The 18914-nt window shown below is 43.0% G+C and overlaps 1 protein-coding gene across 1 annotated transcript in view; it reads right to left on the reverse strand.

Annotated features, from left to right (window-relative positions):
• The window catches only part of mlycd (malonyl-CoA decarboxylase), a 77096-nt gene that overhangs the window by 42097 nt on the left and 16085 nt on the right, over window positions 1-18914 (reverse strand). The window contains exon 2 of the mRNA XM_079502145.1: window positions 2401-2513. Within this exon, the coding sequence (XP_079358271.1) occupies window positions 2401-2513 (113 nt within the window). The remainder of the gene's footprint in view (window positions 1-2400; window positions 2514-18914) is intronic.

The following is an 18914-nucleotide window of genomic DNA, read 5'->3' on the forward strand; positions in this document are numbered from 1 at the left end:
AGTGTGAAAGTGTGTTTTAACCCATTGTGGGCGGGAACCCCTTTTGGTGTTTTAAGCATTATGTTATGCTTTAGCTATTGAAAAATAGCAGATCTACAAGCTCATAGCGCGGCACCGAGTGGCGCGCTACGAGCTTGTAGGTCTGCTATTTAAAAAAAATCAAAGAACGACATAGAAACATAGCTTTTTCAGAAAACTGTAAGGATTTAGAAGACATTTTTTAGAATCTGATATCAGGTCAAAATGGGTTAAGTGTGTCTGTGGGTATAATAAATATTTGACAAAATTATATGACATATTTAACCAATTTCCTGAAAAGTAGCTTTCCACCAGACAGCGACGATATACATTATTTGATGCATTATGGGTAATAGAGTATATGTCAGACTCAGTGGTTCCCAAACCTTTTCATGTCAAGGACCCCCAAATTGACACCAATCAGCCCCGCAGACCCCCTTTTGAAAAGATATGCCAGGGACCCCCATAAGAGAAGATGCGTACGGCTCTAGCAGTGATTCTCAACCCGTTTAATTTCAAGGACCCCCAGTTTGACATGCATTAGGCTAACGGATCCCCATTTAATGGCATTTATATCTCTGGGACCCCCAATTTATATTGTAAAACCAATGTTAATTTAACTCTGAGAGTGTACAAATGGAACCAAACGGACCCTAACTCAGAGTTACAGACCCATAAGGGTCCATTTGGTTCTAGGAGGAGAGAATGTCCACACACTGTTGAGTAGCTCCCACTGGAAACTGACGTCAGTTACCTGACGAAGACCCATAAGGTGTGCGGACATTCTCTCCTTCTAGTTAGGGAAAATTAGCTTAAGTTGTGGCAAATCTGGAAAAAAATGCTTACCACTAGCTTTCTTCACAGATGTGTTCATAAAGGTGTCTACTATCACAGAAAATGTTGTTCCAAGGAAACTTTGTGGGAGCCAATCAAAGTTGGAGTACCCGGAGGGCCTATAATAAATGCTAAACAATGTCAAATTGGCCAATATGAGCTTGTGAGGTGTGTAAAGGGTTTTTTGGGGGTGCTGAATCCGTTCCAGCCACTACCTTTCAGTAAAAATGACTCCCTGGCCATGACATTGTCTGCTTTCATATGTCCCAGACATGCATAATAACTAATATGCCATGATATTCATTATGTCAATGGATGTCTAAGGTGTTTTATTTTCTGTTTGTGTGTTGTGCGTGTGCGTGTGTGTGTGTGTGTTGTGCGTGCGTGCGTGTGGGATCTCTATATTAAAATATAGAGATCATTAATATATCACAAATGGATCTTAAGTGAAACTAACTGTTGAAAGAGAAGTAGATGGACAAAACAACAATCTTTAGCTGATTTATTCTTTTCAGAATAAGAAAGACATACAAAAGCAGGCATGGCCTATTGTATGGCCAGAAGTCATTTTACTGAAAATGAATGGTTGGGACAGATTCAGCACCACAAAAAAACCCTATTTACACACCTCACAAGCTCATATTGGCCAATTTTAAAATGTCCTGCTGTTATCCTAGGCCAGAGGTGCCCACACTTTTTTGACTTGAGAGTTACTTTCAAAATGACCAGCTCAACAAGATCTATAGGCCTACACAAAAACAATATGAAAAGAATGTACCTGAGGGGGCTTTGGAATAATGGTGTTGGCGTTGCATATAAGACAAACACACTTGGAATGGGAAATAGAGGAGGGGGGAAATGAAATTGCTAGGGCTTTTTTCCCTATAAAACTTTGTAATGCTACTGATATTTGTGCGCAACACAAAACAAAGTATTTCATCGTGGGTTTGAGTAAGAGGCCCTTTTTCATATCAATCAATCAAGTCACCTGAATTCAAGTGGCAGATTCCTTTTTTATATATATGTTAGGGTCATGTCATGTGGTCTACCTGCACAGCCTTTGTGATCTACTGGTAGATCACGATCTACCTTTTGGGCACCCCTGGCCTAGGCCCTCCGCGTACCCCCACTTTGATTGGCTCCCACAAAGTTTCCCAAGGGAGTTGGCTTGGAACACATTTTTCTGTGATAGTAGACACCTTTATGAACACATCTGTGAAGAAAGCTAGTGGTAAGCATTTTTTTTCCAGATTTGCCACAACTTAAGCTAATTTTCCCTTATTATTCTCCTGTACGTATCTTTTTGTTCAGCATCTGAACGTTTTTTTAGAGATGTGCGTATACTATCCTTTGGATTCCATTTGGTTCTAAACTATCATTTAGCTGGGGACCCCCTGGAACTCCCTCAAGGACCCCTGGGGGTCCCCGGACCCCACTTTGGGGACCACTGCATTATGGTGCATGTGAGGGGAGAGGAGAGGAGAGGAGAGGAGAGGAGAGGAGAGGAGAGGAGAGGAGAGGAGAGCAGTGAGGTGGGTGCATCATTACTGGCTGATCTTCTGCAGCAGCTCGCAGGGAGACTGCCAGGTTATCCTCTCCAGTCGCAGCAGACCTACAGAAAACCACTCAGACAGCAGGCTCTTCAGGGTGGAGTTAAAGTCCTGGGGGACAGAGGGGGGGGGGGGGGGGGGGGACAGAGGGGGGGGGGGGGGGGGGGGGGGAGAGAGAGAGAGAGAGAGAGAGAGAGAGAGAGAGAGAGAGAGAAGGTTCAGAAATAATATCCACATCCTGCTGATAACAGACACACAACACCACAATCTGGTGTTAATTGGTATCAGAGTGTAACAGAGATTTCTTTACACCGTTTTTCACTCACACATTTTGCTGTGTAGCCCCAGCAGGCGTTATTATTACAGTATCTACTGTATCTACTGTATGTATGTACTCGCTAATAATATGATAACTACAGTACGATGATCATTTTATTAGATTTTTTGAGTGGTGTAAACCACTCCTACAACTGGCTTTGTTAGTCTGTCTGTCTGTCTGTCTGTCTGTCTGTGCGTAAAAAATGAGCATGGTTGCTACGGTCACCCAGTTCACCCGGGTGTGATTTCATTACATCAGACATTACATCAGACCACAGCTGATCAGGCTATATAAGACCTTACACCACTCAGTTCACACGGGTGTGATTTTTTCAGATTACTTTTGAGTACTTGCCGATACCAAGTAACGATACGAGTACCGGTATTTTAGTTTTTTGTTGAGCAACCACTTATTTTACCCCTATTTCCCTCTAATTTGAATTTATTGTACTTGTACTTGTACAAGTACAATTTCTTGTTCTATATGTCTCAGTACAATTGTTGCTGGATATATACAAGTCACATTTCATGTTCTAGAGTACATTTACAATTCATTGAATTCAATCACATTTCATGTTCTATATTTACAAGTAATTTAAAGGTTATTTTCTGTATCCATAATTCATGTATTTGCCTGTAGGTCTTTTGTGCTTACATTGTAAGGCCTCACTCAGACCTTTACTGCAATGAAATGAAATGAAATGAAATGAAATCTATATTTACCCAGGGTATCTGGGCTAAGCTCAAGAACTTGTTTCCAGCCAGGCCCTGCTCAAAGAACACATTGCATTGCAGTATGCTTGTTGGATGAATGTTGTGTAGTGTCATGGCCGCCCCAATGCATTTCCAATGGAAGTCACATGGTTTGTAGTCCACATTTTGGACTACAAGCTGTTGTATGGCTTTCGGCTGTGTTTCGACTGCGCCCCTCCCCCTCATACAACGCAAATGTTGTGTCAAACCATGTGACTCCCATTGGAAATACATTGGGGCGGCCATGACACTACACAACATTCATCCAACAAGCATACAGCAATGCAGTAAAGGTCTGAGTGAGGCCTAAGGCATTTGTGAATCTACTTTCTTGTTTAGCAGGAAGTTAGCTCAGATATAGCATATGCTTGCAAGAAGCAACAGCGAAACCCATTGTAATCCAAGACTGTGTTGTATTCTGTTTGGTTGCATTCTACAGTGTAATAAAAGATCGCTTGGAACCTGGACGGAAGTTGTCTTCATACAGTGTGTAACAAATCTTGTTCTTGTTCCTTGTACTTCTGTTCAGAGTTAGACACATTCTAGAATTGTCTACTTTTCATCCTTTTCAAGGACAAATGTTTACCGTATATACTGTATAGCTGCCTTAGTTTCTTTCATTATGTTCAAGGCAAAGAAATGCACCTTATGTCACCATTCCTGGCACATCGTGCGGGGGAAGAGGCGGAGGTACCACATCGTGCGGGGGAAGAGAGGCGGCGGTACCGTCACAAAGCAGATCAACATTTCAACGTTTTGTTTACAGGGAATTAAACTTCAGCTTTTAATCGATATTAAGGATGTTGTGCTTATAACGCTTACAAGAAGATGGAGTACTTTGTTGGAACTTGATTTAACCCATTTTGGGACGGGAACCCCTTTTGGTGTTTTAAGCATTATGTTATGCTTTAGCTATTGAAAAATAGCAGATCTACAAGCTCATAACGCGGCACAGAGTGCCGCGCTACGAGCTTGTAGGTCTGATATTTTTGAAAAATCGTGAAAATGTGGCGCAAACCTTTGAATATTCTTTCAGAGCGAACATTTTTAACTCAAATCTTTGCTTCTGGGGGGTCCCTGGAACAACATATTTTCAGATGGAGGTCGGCGGCCAATTACATACATATTTGGGGGTCCTTGACATGAAAATGTTTGAGAACGACGCACATAGAAACAGAAAGGTTTTCAGAAAACTGTCATGAAGACATGTTTAGAAGACATTTATAGAATCGTCCTCAGGTCTAAATGGGATAATACATTTTTAATGAGTACAACGAGTAGAAAGGACAACTAACTGAATTTATGCTTTGTTTTCCCTGTGTAATGTCATGATTGTTATGTCATATGTCAGCTTGCTAGTTTGTTGTGGTGACAGCATATGTAAAAAAATAAAAATAATACTAAGGTCAGCTATCTTCACTATACAAAATAAAATAGAGATCATGAAATCGTAATCGAGGCAAAAGTTGGAAATAATTGTGACACTGATTAGAAGTCATATCTCCCCAGTGCTAATTTCAAGGTATCTGTACTCACAAATACTACTGCAAAACAATAAAAAAGCATTCCCCTCTCCCTCTCTCTCTCCCCTGTACAACCTTTGTTCTTTTCTCCTGGAGATTTCATTAAAGTACTTGATGTGAAATGGATGCCTTCCTTGGTGTGCCTCCACTGCTGCAGCTTAGGGTAAACAACTGCATTTTCACAGTCTAGTAATAGCCGTTTATTGAGAGAAGACTGCGATAGCCGTTATCTCGGGTTATTGACGGCGCGGCTTATAAGGTTAGTCTTAACCCGTTTTGGGCGGGAATCCCCTTTTAAGCATTATGTTAAGCATCATGTTATGCTTTAGCTATTGAAAAATAGCAGATCTACAAGCTCATAGCGCGGCACCGAGTGCCGCGCTACGAGCTTGTAGATCTGCTATTTTTTTTAATCGTTAAAATGTGCCTCAAATCTTTGAATATATTCTTTCAGAGCGAACGTTTTTAACTCAAATCTTTGCTTCTGGGGAGGTCCCTGGAACTACATATTTTCAGATGGGGGTCGGCGGCCAATTACATATAATTTTGGGGGGTCCTTGACATGAAAATGTTTGAGAAGAACGACTGATATAGAAACATGAGGTTTTTCAGAAAACTGTCTTATTTAGAAGACATTTGTAGAATCATCCTCAGGTCTAAATGGGTTAAGGTGTCACTTCATACACACACACAGAGCCGTCGACTCGTCGTCTTCAGTACTGTGTGTGTGTGACTGTGTGTGTGTGTGTGCGTGAGTGTGTGTGTGTGACTGTGTGTGTGTGTGACTGTGTGTGTGTGTGTGTGACTGTGTGTGTGTGTGACTGTGTGTGTGAGTGTGTGTGTGTGACTGTGTGTGTGTGTGACTGTGTGTGTGTGTGCGTGAGTGTGTGTGTGTGTGTGTGTGCATGTGTGTGCGTGTGCGTGTGTCTGTGTGTGTGTGTGTGTGGTCTTGTCCCCCGGGCGTATCTGTTTGCCATGCGAATGTTTTCATTACATCTTCTGTGAGTGGTGATGCACTCCAGCCGAGCGTGTGCAATATAGGAAGTGCTCAATATGAACTCCAATAAACATTATGAACTTCTTTTCAGCGCAGACATGACTGTCTGCAGAGGTCAGATGTCTGTACATTATTAATATTATAGATAGATAGATAGATAGATAGATAGATCTGTATATTATTAATATTATAGATAGATAGATAGATACATCTATCTGTACATTATTAATATTATAGATAGATAGATAGATAGATAGATAGATAGATAGATACATCTATCTGTACATTATTAATATTATATAGATAGATACATCTATCTGTATATTATTAATATTATAGATAGATAGATACATCTATCTGTACATTATTAATATTATAGATAGATAGATACATCTATCTGTACATTATTAATATTATAGATAGATAGATAGATACATCTATCTGTACATTATTAATATTATAGATAGATAGATAGATAGATAGATAGATAGATAGATAGATAGATAGATAGATAGATAGATAGATAGATACATCTATCTGTAAATTATTAATATTATAGATAGATAGATAGATAGATAGATAGATAGATAGATAGATAGATAGATAGATAGATAGATAGATAGATACATCTATCTGTAAATTATTAATATTATAGATAGATAGATAGATAGATAGATAGATAGATAGATAGATAGATAGATAGATAGATAGATAGATAGATAGATAGATAGATAGATAGATAGATACATCTATCTGTAAATTATTAATATTATAGATAGATAGATAGATAGATAGATAGATAGATAGATAGATAGATAGATAGATATAGATACATCTATCTATCTGTATATTATTTAGAGAATGTGTAAAGGGTGCCAATTCTTCTTGCACCTTCGATGGCAATTGGATGATTTGAATTTTCAAAAATCCACCTGTTGGTGGCGCTATAACAGGCCAATGTGAATAGCTTAGTAGTTAAGTGCGTGAAAAAAATAAATAAATTGCATGCTGCGTTCATGATTTGAGGCTTTTTGTTCAAAACGGGGCCAATCCAGCAAACTTTCAAAAAGTTAACCCGGCATCGACCAGGTTAACATTTTGAAGGATTTTTTTTAAAGGTCAACTAAGAACTATAAATAAACTGAAACCAATTCAATCAATATTACATACAGTATTGCTACACAGTAGAGCCTATGTGTGAGAGCCTTTGCTTTAAAAAAAAAAAAAAAAAAAAGGCCATTACCCAACTCCCTCACATCTGACATTCTTCTCCCCAAAAAAAACAGGCATCAACTCTTAAAAGATACACTTCTATGGCTGAGAGGTTGTCAGAGGAAAAATGTGATCTTTCGCACTGTGCACTGGGTCAAAAACTAGCCCTGTGGGCTTGAATAAAAACCAACACAGTTCTCTAGCTGTTTTTGTGGATGTGTGTGTGTACGTTTGTCAAACATCGCTACCCCGAGGCGAAATAGATGATTGTGTGATAGTTTGTAATAAATCCGAGTGTTTCTGAGGAGGACACCCAAACACATCAACAATACATTAGCACAGCTGCTGCCTTGGGCAAAGCCATTCTCAATCACACACACAGAAGGAAAAAGGAAGGCCGACGAAACCCAGGGACAAATCTGTATTCTATTGACCTTGCAGGGAAGATGAAGCCCCTTTGAAATAGAAGGGACTAGTAATTCAGCACTTGCATTAAGGAGGGGACTGGAGCGACACAGGGATTGGAAGTAAAGGGGAATCCACCCCATTAGAAAGAAAATGGCCTGGTACGCTTTGACACGGGAGCTACATTAAGCCATTTTGGGCGGGAACCCCTTTTGGGGTTTTTAAAGCATCATGTTATACTTTAGCTTTTGAAAAATAGCAGATCTACAAGCTCATAGCGCGCCACCGAGTGGCGCGCTACGAGCTTGTAGGTCTGCTATTTTTGAAAAATCGTGAAAATGTGCCTCGAATCTTTGAATATATATTCTTTCAGAGCGTGGGTGGTCCCTGGAACAACATATTTTCAGATGTCGGTGGCCAATTGGGGTGCATACTTAGTTTAGACGTGTCATTGGTTAGACATATGGGTTAAGGTTAGGTTTAGGTGTGCTGCCCCGTGGGAGGTTAGGTTTAGGGTGAGGGTTTGAGATAGGTTGTAGTTGTAGGACTAATGACTGGTCTAACCAAATGACTAGTCTAAACCAAAAACTGTCTAAACTAAGTACTGCACCCGGCCAATTACATATGATTTTTGAGATCCTTGACATGAAATATTGAGCACCTCTGACGTAGAAACATAGGTATTTCAGAAAACTGTCAGAATTTAATTTCGACGTCAGGCCTAATTGGGTTAAAGTAGCAGGTTACTGATTCTGTAAAGTTGATACCCTCGGCTACGAGGTCACTCTTCATTTTGGCCGCCGGTTTACGCTGAAAGCACAAGAAGGGCAATTAATTTGTAGACTCTTTGGGGCTGACACGGAACACTATATCTAACCCATTTAGGCCCGACGTCGAAATTTATAAAATGTCTTGCGAAACATTTTCACGATTTTTCAAAAATAGCAGACCTACAAGCTCGTAGCGCGCCACTCGGTGGCGCGCTATGAGCTTGTAGATCTGCTATTTTTCAATAGCTAAAGTATAACATAATGCTTAGTAAAAACACCAAAAGGGGTTCCCGCCCAGAATGGGCTAATGACTCTGTTCTGACCCGTGTACTCACCAGGCCGCTAAGTGCCCGTGTGTCATTTTGAATACATGTCAATTCTTCCCTGCCCTGCTTCTAAAGATGGCTACTCTATATGTCACTAGTCCATCTGTTTAAGCCCCTTAGAGCCTGTTTTATATGCAACAAAATGAAACAAAAAAGACGAACATTCCGAATTAAATTATAACAAGGTCTTGAGGAGGATCTTCGGCTCGTAAAATAAAATTATCTGGGAGCAGAAATTAGTGTGCATATTATTTTTATTATAATTTTTTTTCTATAATTTTTATCCCACGATTTTGCAACCCATTTTTTCACCCAGTGTCAATTATCTAATGTAATCCTGGGCGCTACACTTCCTCTGCCAACCTGGGGGGGGCAGCGGACTGACCTCATACTTCCTTCTATGCATGAGGAGTCCAAGCTGCTTCTTTTCACCTGACAGGGGGGAATTTCCCTGGCCGGACGTAGCGCGTGGAGGAACACGTTATTCCGACCAGTTCCTTTCCCCTCCATCAGGCCCCCCGGCTGGCCAGGGGGAGGAAGTTTAGAGACCAGGATTACTGCATGTTTTTTGTGAGGGTACCTACCCTAGGGGACACGGGGAGAACATGCAAGCTCCACACAGAAAGGCCCTTTCGCCAACCCCGCCTCGGGGATGGGCACTGATGACGCGAAGGAGGGAACACACCCCCAGCGTCCCCAGCGGGAATCGAACCCAGGACCTTCTAGCTGGCAGGCGACAGCACTACTGACTGTGCCACCGTGCCCCCATTTTTTTTTAATTCTTGAACATTTATAACGAACATCCCCATGTCCTCTGACACATTAATTGACAGTGCGAAATTGCTATCCGCTGAGGTGCTGTGACACACACACAGTGGTGTCATGCTTGTAGAACGCAGTACCACGCCGTGGTACCAGTCATTTTTTGACGTGCACCCGCAGGGACGGAACGGAGCGGTGTGCGGAGCGTCCCCCTAGATTCAAGAGAAGACGCACCTATACCCATTCTGGACGGGAACCCCTTTTGGTGTGTTAAGCATTTTGTTATACTTTTAGCTATTGAAAAATAGCAGATCAACAAGCTCATAGCGCGGCATTGAGTGCCGCGCTATGAGCTTGTAGGTCTGCTATTTTTGATTTTTTTTTTTTTAATGTTGCGCAAATCTTTGAATATATATACGTTTTTAACTCAAATCTTTGCTACTGGGGGGGGTCCCTGGAACTACATATTTTCAGATGGGGGTCATCTGGACAATTACTATATATTTCTGGGGGTCCTTGACATGAAAATGTTTGAGAACGACTGACATGGAAACATGAGGTTTCTTCAGAAAACTGTCAAGATTTAGAAGACATTTTGTAGAATCTGTCAAAATGGGCTAATCAACCTCGCATCACCAGACTTTCCAAGACGCACCAAGGACCCAGTGGTCTAGGTTTAGGCTACTGACACGGCCATTTTCACGCCGTGTCCTGTCAAGTACCGCGCCGAATTCAAATGGTTCTACTTTGTATAACAGCAGGACAGCTTTAACTGTTTATACCTGAGCGCAACGTAGCCTATACGGTAAGCATGCACACTTACAGCAGTAGGCTATGGCTCCAGTAGGCTACTGCTGCACAAGAAGAACGCCTCCTCCTCCATCAAAGAACAGATTCATTCGTCCAAAGCAAACTTTTTAGTTTCGCTAGTGTGTGCAGTTTAAAGATGTTTGTCTGATTATTTTAAGTCTACTTTTGTTTGTGTCTAAAACTCTCACACACTAACATCAAGCTTAGGCTATATCAGCTGTTCTGTGTGCATGCCGCGATGCGCACATAATAATAATGAATTGCATTTTTATGGCGCTTTTCTATACACTACGTGCCTACTCAAAGCGCTTACAATGGTTCATTCATTCATACTTTGGGAGGTGAAGCGGCGAACAGTCGACGCCAGCGTCCTCACTTCCCACATTCACACACCAATGGTGGCAAGCTCACACCGACCGACTCATTGGAGGCAATGTAGGGTTCAGTGTCTTGCCCAAGGACACTTCGACATGTGGACAGGAAGAGCCGGGATTCGAACCGCCGACCCAGGGATCATTGGACGACCTGCTCTACCTCCTGAGCCACAGCCGCCCTAATATTACCTCCTGAGCCACATGCATGAACGTGACGTCATTAAAACGCTGTGGTACCAGTAAAAAAAAAAAAAACACTGGTGTCACTCACACTCACACACACACACACACACACACACACACACACACACACACACACACACACACACGTATTATGTTTCTTTCATTCCTTCAATTTCAGTGGTTCATCATGTATCCTCTATTGGTTTCTCTCTCCTAATTGGACCAAATTACTTCAATTCTGTGTGTTGCGCTTCCAATTCTACTGGGTTTTCAGTTCCAATTGTGCTGTTTTTATTTTATTTTTTCTCATTACTTCAATTTCACTTGTTTATCGCATTTAGGAGGGGAACGCATCTGTGTCGCTTCAGTGTTTAACGCCATTATTTGAAACTTTAGCTGTTGAAAAATAGCAGATCTACAAACTGGCTGGCTCGTAGATCCAAAAAAATAGATCTACAAGCTGGCTGGCTCGTAGATCCAAACAAATAGCAGATCTACAAGCTGGCTGGCTCGTAGATCCCAAAAAATAGCAGATCTACAAGCTGGCTGGCTCGTAGATCCAAAAAAATAGCAGATCTACAAGCTCGTAGCACGGCACCGAGTGCCGCGCTACGAGCTTGTAGATATGCTATTTTTTGGGAAAAGTCATGAAAATGTGTGCACTTGGAATATATATTCTTTCACGGTAAAGGTTTTTAACTCATGACTTTGCTTCTGGGGCGGTCCCTGGAACTAAATATTTTCATATGGGGGGATGGCGGACAAATGCAGATAATTCTGGGGGTCCTTGATGACATGAAAAGGTTTTGAGAACCACTGACATAGAAACATAGGTTTTTTTCAGCAAACTGTCATGCTTTAGAAGTAATTCTGTAGAATCTGTTGTCAGGTGTTAATGTATTATCCTGTGTCTCCTGTCCTGTGTGACTTCTCTCTCCTAATTAGATGAAATTGCAATCCCCGAGTTGAAAAGGTGTGCGTTCTGTTTACTGAAGACTCAGAGATGGAGAGACCCCTGTTATGAACAATAGCAATCATTATGAAAATATAGAGCTATTTTAACACTTAATCCATTCTGGGCGGGAACCCCTTTTGGTGTTTGAAGCATTATTTTATGCTTTGGCTATTGAAAAATAGCAGATCTACAAGCTCGTAGCGGGGCACAGAGTGCCGCGCTACGAACTTGTAGGTCTGCTATTTTTGGAAAAAAATCTTGAAAATGTGGCGCAAATCTTTGACTAGATATTCTTTCAGCTTTTAACTCAAACCTTTGCTTCTAATTTAACTAATAGATTGAATGCAGAAATAACATGCATTTTAAAACTGTTTTTTAATATGTAATATCATATTGTCTATGTCTCTCAAACGGTTTGAGCCTCAATCACCACTCTGATATTTCTGTATCATTTCTTTCTGGACTTTGAAAGCAGTTTTAGCTGCAGTACCACAATGTCCTGAGGTGGTGGGGGCGCTGATATGCAGATTGTTTAATATTTGAGTCATTATAATACTGATGCTAGATAAAAACCAGGCTTGTTTCCATTCCATGCCAGCTTGGACAATCAACAATGGTGGACATTGTAAACAAAGTGGAAATGCAAATTAGGAACTGAAGACTGAAGAAGAGGAGGAATTATACAAAGTAGGGTGACATTGATGACATCACGATGAGGACAAAATCAGTTGAGCTGTTCCTGAGAGCAATTTCCATTAAAGCACCCATATGATATGGGTGGGCCTGATTGTTCAATTTGGTTATTTGTGGGGATAGAAAACACATATGAGAGCCCCAAAAACACAAAAGAAATGGAAAAAGTAGAATTGTATGTTATAGGTCCTTTAATAGTGTGTGTGATACGCCAATTTTATGCGTAACACTTGTATAAAAGGTATAAAATACCTAAAGCCCAAACAGCACCAGTGATTTGCCATGATGCAACTCCATGCAACAACATGCACATACTTGCAACCATTATCCCCAATGGCAGTTGCAAGGAGTTGCACTGGTGTGGTTGACCACACCACAGTTTTGTTGCGACCAGAGCCATCTAATAGAAGAGTTGCGATATTGAGGGGGCAGAAACCGAGCGCTCGAGCGCTGTTCATGCAGCCTGAACTGAGACAAGCTGAGGGGTCGAGTTGGAAATACATTGTTTTCAATGAGGGCGGCGCAAATAAGAGCTATTTTAAGCATGTGTGCAACATGACAACTGTTTTAAAGTATTATGTACAGTGACAACTAAAGTATCTTTAATGTTTATGTTGTACTATTACTACAAAACAATCTAAAATAAAGAGATTTAAGATCATTAAAGCTGGGCTGTTGCCCTGAGTACAATGCATTTCTGCCTACTTCCGGTCCCAGTTGGTTGTTCCCATTCTCAATAGAAGTCTATGTAGGAGAGCCTCCATTGGACTGAAGCCCCATGAAGTGAACGGAGTTTGCGTAACTCTCGTAAACTGTAGTTTGGACATTAAGTGGTTAATCAGACTAATTGATTTAGTCGATTATAACAAATCTATTAGCATTTTTTTGTAATGATGATTCGTTGACATATTTTCTTAATGATAGAAAAAACAGTATGTAATTAAAAATCAACGAATAATGTTTAGTCGCATCATTCCTGAACCACACTACCAGAGAGAGGACCTGAACCACACTACCAGAGAGAGGACCTGAACCACACTACCAGAGAGGTGACTAAGATGAATTCTGTGTTTTAAAAAAAAGCTAGTCAAACTAGTTTTCCTTCATCTTTCATTGATTCTGTTTGAATACAGGTGAAGGTGAAGGAGGATGAAGAGCCCAGAGGTGGAATGAGAGAGGGAAATATCACCAATCGATTGGCCACCGGAGGGAGACTAACCCCTTTAGGCCTGACGTCGAAATTAAATAAAGTCTTCTATATCATGACAGTTTTTGGAAATACCTATGTTTCTGTATCAGTCGTGCTCAATATTTCATGTCAAGGACCACAAAAATGATATGTGTAATTGGCCGCCGACCCTCATCTGAAAATATGTAGTTCCTGGGACCCCCCAGAAGCAAAGATATGAGTTAATAATTTTCACTGTGAGAATATATATTATTCAAAGATTTGCGCCACATTTTCATGATTTTTCAAAAATGGCAGATCTGCAATTTTTCAATAGCTAAAGTATAACAATGCTTAAAAACACCAAAAGGGGTTCCTGCCCAGAATGAGCTAATCTAGCCCAGAATCCAAAGTGACACTCTTGCAAGAACCACAGTAATTTTGGCCTTGAGAATTCCAAACTTTCATTACTTCAGGTAATTACTTTAGTAATTTTGTCACTTTTGCCTCGCCTGCGCGCCTGCATGCCATTTTGATTACAAGACATCGTTTTTTGAATGCCATTTTTTCCTCCCGTTGGTGTGTGTGTGTGTGTGTGTGTGTGTGTGTGTGTGTGTGTGTGTGTGTGCGCACACGCTGTCAATACACAGGCCTCATATTCACTCTGACCTTTTACATTCCTAGTTCAATCAATTCTAGAAACAATAACAGGAAAACAAATGTGCAGGAACGGGACCCAGGTGGCGAACAGAGTGTGTGTGTGTGTGTGTGTGTGTGTGTGTGTGTGTGTGTGTGTGTGTGTGTGTGTGTGTGTGTGTGTGTGTGTGTGTGTGTGTGTGTGTGTGTGTGTGTGTGTGTGCGTGCGTGTTTTAAGCTACTGGCTACTGCTGGAGTGCGTTATTGATTATAAAATGACTCTGTGTTGTTCTCTGTGGCGTGACAGAGGAACAGCCTAAAGGTCCTCCGATATCTACTGCACCAGGTATGGTGTGAGCTGGTCCCTCAGAGAGAGGTCCTAAAGGCCCTCCCATATCTACTGCACCAGGTATGGTGTGAGCTGGTCCCTCAGAGACAGGTCCTAAAGGCCCTCAGATATCTACTGCACCAGGTATGGTGTGAGCTGGTCCCTCAGAGACAGGTCCTAAAGGCCCTCCCATATCTACTGCACCAGGTATGGTGTGAGCTGGTCCCTCAGAGACAGGTCCTAAAGGCCCTCAGATATCTACTGCACCAGGTATGGTGTGAGCTGGTCCCTCAGAGACAGGTCCTAAAGGCCCTCCGATATCTACTGCACCAGGTATGGTGTGAGCTGGTCCCTCAGAGACAGGTCCTAAAGGCCCTCCCATATCTACTGCACCAGGTATGGTGTGAGCTGGTCCCTCAGAGACAGGTCCTAAAGGCCCTCAGATATCTACTGCACCAGGTATGGTGTGAGCTGGTCCCTCAGAGACAGGTCCTAAAGGCCCTCCGATATCTACTGCACCAGGTATGGTGTGAGCTGGTCCCTCAGAGACAGGTCCTAAAGGCCCTCCCATATCTACTGCACCAGGTATGGTGTGAGCTGGTCCCTCAGAGACAGGTCCTAAAGGCCCTCCCATATCTACTGCACCAGGTATGGTGTGAGCTGGTCCCTCAGAGACAGGTCCTAAAGGCCCTCCCATATCTACTGCACCAGGTATGGTGTGAGCTGGTCCCTCAGAGATAGGTCCTAAAGGCCCTCCGATATCTACTGCACCAGGTATGGTGTGAGCTGGTCCCTCAAAGACAGGTCCTAAAGGCCCTCCCATATCTACTGCACCAGGTATGGTGTGAGCTGGTCCCTCAGAGACAGGTCCTAAAGGCCCTCCCATATCTACTGCACCAGGTATGGTGTGAGCTGGTCCCTCAGAGACAGGTCCTAAAGGCCCTCCCATATCTACTGCACCAGGTATGGTGTGAGCTGGTCCCTCAGAGACAGGTCCTAAAGGTCCTCTGATATCTACTGCACCAGGTATGGTGTGAGCTGGTCCCTCAGAGACAGGTCCTAAAGGTCCTCCGATATCTACTGCACCAGGTATGGTGTGAGCTGGTCCCTGATATCTACTGCACCAGGTATGGTGTGAGCTGGTCCCTGATATCTACTGCACCAGGTATGGTGTGAGCTGGTCCCTCAGAGATATCTACTGCACCAGGTATGGTGTGAGCTGGTCCCTGATATCTACTGCACCAGGTATGGTGTGAGCTGGTCCCTGATATCTACTGCACCAGGTATGGTGTGAGCTGGTCCCTCTGAGATATCTACTGCACCAGGTATGGTGTGAGCTGGTCCCTCAGAGATATCTACTGCTCCAGGTATGGTGTGAGCTGGTCCCTCAGAGATATCTACTGCACCAGGTATGGTGTGAGCTGGTCCCTCAGAGATATCTACTGCACCAGGTATGGTGTGAGCTGGTCCCTGATATCTACTGCACCAGGTATGGTGTGAGCTGGTCCCTGATATCTACTGCACCAGGTATGGTGTGAGCTGGTCCCTGATATCTACTGCACCAGGTATGGTGTGAGCTGGTCCCTGATATCTACTGCACCAGGTATGGTGTGAGCTGGTCCCTCAGATATCTACTGCACCAGGTATGGTGTGAGCTGGTCCCTCTGAGATATCTACTGCACCAGGTATGGTGTGAGCTGGTCCCTCAGAGATATCTACTGCACCAGGTATGGTGTGAGCTGGTCCCTCAGAGATATCTACTGCACCAGGTATGGTGTGGGCTGGTCCCTCAGAGATATCTACTGCACCAGGTATGGTGTGAGCTGGTCCCTCAGAGATATCTACTGCACCAGGTATGGTGTGAGCTGGTCCCTCAGAGATATCTACTGCACCAGGTATGGTGTGAGCTGGTCCCTCAGAGATATCTACTGCACCAGGTATGGTGTGAGCTGGTCCCTCAGATATCTACTGCACCAGGTATGGTGTGAGCTGGTCCCTCAGATATCTACTGCACCAGGTATGGTGTGAGCTGGTCCCTCTGAGATATCTACTGCACCAGGTATGGTGTGAGCTGGTCCCTCAGAGATATCTACTGCACCAGGTATGGTGTGAGCTGGTCCCTCAGATATATCTACTGCACCAGGTATGGTGTGAGCTGGTCCCTCAGATATATCTACTGCACCAGGTATGGTGTGAGCTGGTCCCTCAGAGATATCTACTGCTCCAGGTATGGTGTGAGCTGGTCCCTCAGATATATCTACTGCACCAGGTATGGTGTGAGCTGGTCCCTCAGATATATCTACTGCACCAGGTATGGTGTGAGCTGGTCCCTCAGAGATATCTACTGCACCAGGTATGGTGTGAGCTGGTCCCTCAGAGATATCTACTGCACCAGGTATGGTGTGAGCTGGTCCCTCAGAGATAGATATCTACTGCACCAGGTATGGTGTGAGCTGGTCCCTCAGAGATAGGTCTACTGCACCAGGTATGGTGTGAGCTGGTCCCTCAGATATCTACTGCACCAGGTATGGTGTGAGCTGGTCCCTGATATCTACTGCACCAGGTATGGTGTGAGCTGGTCCCTCTGATATCTACTGCACCAGGTATGGTGTGAGCTGGTCCCTCTGATATCTACTGCACCAGGTATATGGTGTGAGCCGGTCCCTCAGAGATATCTACTGCACCAGGTATATGGTGTGAGCTGGTCCCTCAGAGATAGGTCCTAAAAGGACCTTTACAATCATAAGACGTAGATTTATTGTTCTCCAGTCCAATTATTTATCTTCTTAATTTGACTGCAAAACCACCAAAACACCAGGACTGCCAAGTACCCAAACACGTCTCTACTCTGTCCAACCCTTTCATCGGTCTGCCCTCAACACAGTGGAAATACATTTTTTCAACGAGGGCGGCGCAAATATGAGCTATTTTAAGCATGTGTGCAACATGACAACTGTTTTAAAGTATTGTACAGTAAACAACTAAAGTCTCTTTAATGTTTATGTTGTACTATTACTACAAAACAATCTAAAATAAGGGATTTAAGATCATTAAAGCTGGGCTGTTGCCCTGAGTCCAATGCATTTCTGCCTACTTCCGGTCCAGGACTTGTCCCAGTTGGTTGTCCCCATTCTCAATAGAGCGTTGCAGTCCCGCCCCCTACCATGGCCCAGGAAATGAATCCCAATGCATTTTTCCCATAGACTTCAAAAAGTATTTATTTAAAGACGGTTACGCCGCGGACAAAGTCAACTCGAGTCGTGACAACTCATGACAACACAAACAATATTTTGGACCAAACAAATAATTACAAAGAAGAAAAACAACAAAAAAAGTGTTGTAACCTGCCGTTTTTTTCTTCTTTCTAATTATTTGTTCGGCCCAAAAAATTGTGTTTGTTGTCATGATTTGTCACGACTCGAGTTGGCTTTGTCCGCGGCGTAAACGTCTTTAAATAAATACTTTCTGAAATGTCTATGAGGAAAATGAACGGAGAATCATTTCCTGGTCCATGGTAGGGGGCGGGACTGCGACGCTCTATGGAAGTCTATGTAGGAGAGCTGCCATTGGACTGAAGCCCCATGAAGTGAACACAGTTTGCGTAACTCTGTCTATATCTAAGGCTCTGGTGTACCCATACATGTCTGTGTTCCCAGTGGAGTATGCAGACTAGACTAATGGTAAATGGTGCATTTATATAGCGCCTTTATCCAAGGCGCTTTACATAGATTGTGCATTACATTCACCCATTCACACACACACATTCATACACCGATTGCAGCTGAAGCCATGCAAGGTACCAACCAGCATATCGGGAGCAATTTGGGGTTCAGTGTCTTGCCCAAGGACACTTCGACATGTAGACAGGAGGAGCCGGGATTCGAACCGCCGACCCATGGATCATTGGACGACCTGCTCTACCTCTTGAGCCACAGTCGCCCCAGTCGACTCAGCCTCCATCCTACTCCTCCCATTCAACAAAAAAAGGAGCCGCCTGTAGGACTAGTAAGACAAAGATCACCCTCCCAGATTCCCTCCCGCAACGCCAGGCCAAACCGGATGCATACGGATTAGAAGAGGAGAAACGTTGCTGTTTGGACGTTACTGCGTCCATCGCTCGGCATGCGTTTGGGTTTAGAAAGGCAAGTGAATAAAGTTTCAAAAGCTATTCACCTTTTTCTTACAGCCCATAGTGCATTGCGTTTGTGTGTGCATAAGTTCCTCTTTCTCTTGCTGTGTTGCCAGTTTTGCAAGAGAAACAAGTGGCCAGGTCTATGCAAACAAGCACAAATGAAAATA

Source organism: Electrona antarctica (genome assembly GCF_951216825.1).
Source record: "Electrona antarctica genome assembly, chromosome: 5".
Taxonomy (NCBI): Eukaryota; Metazoa; Chordata; class Actinopteri; order Myctophiformes; family Myctophidae; genus Electrona; species Electrona antarctica.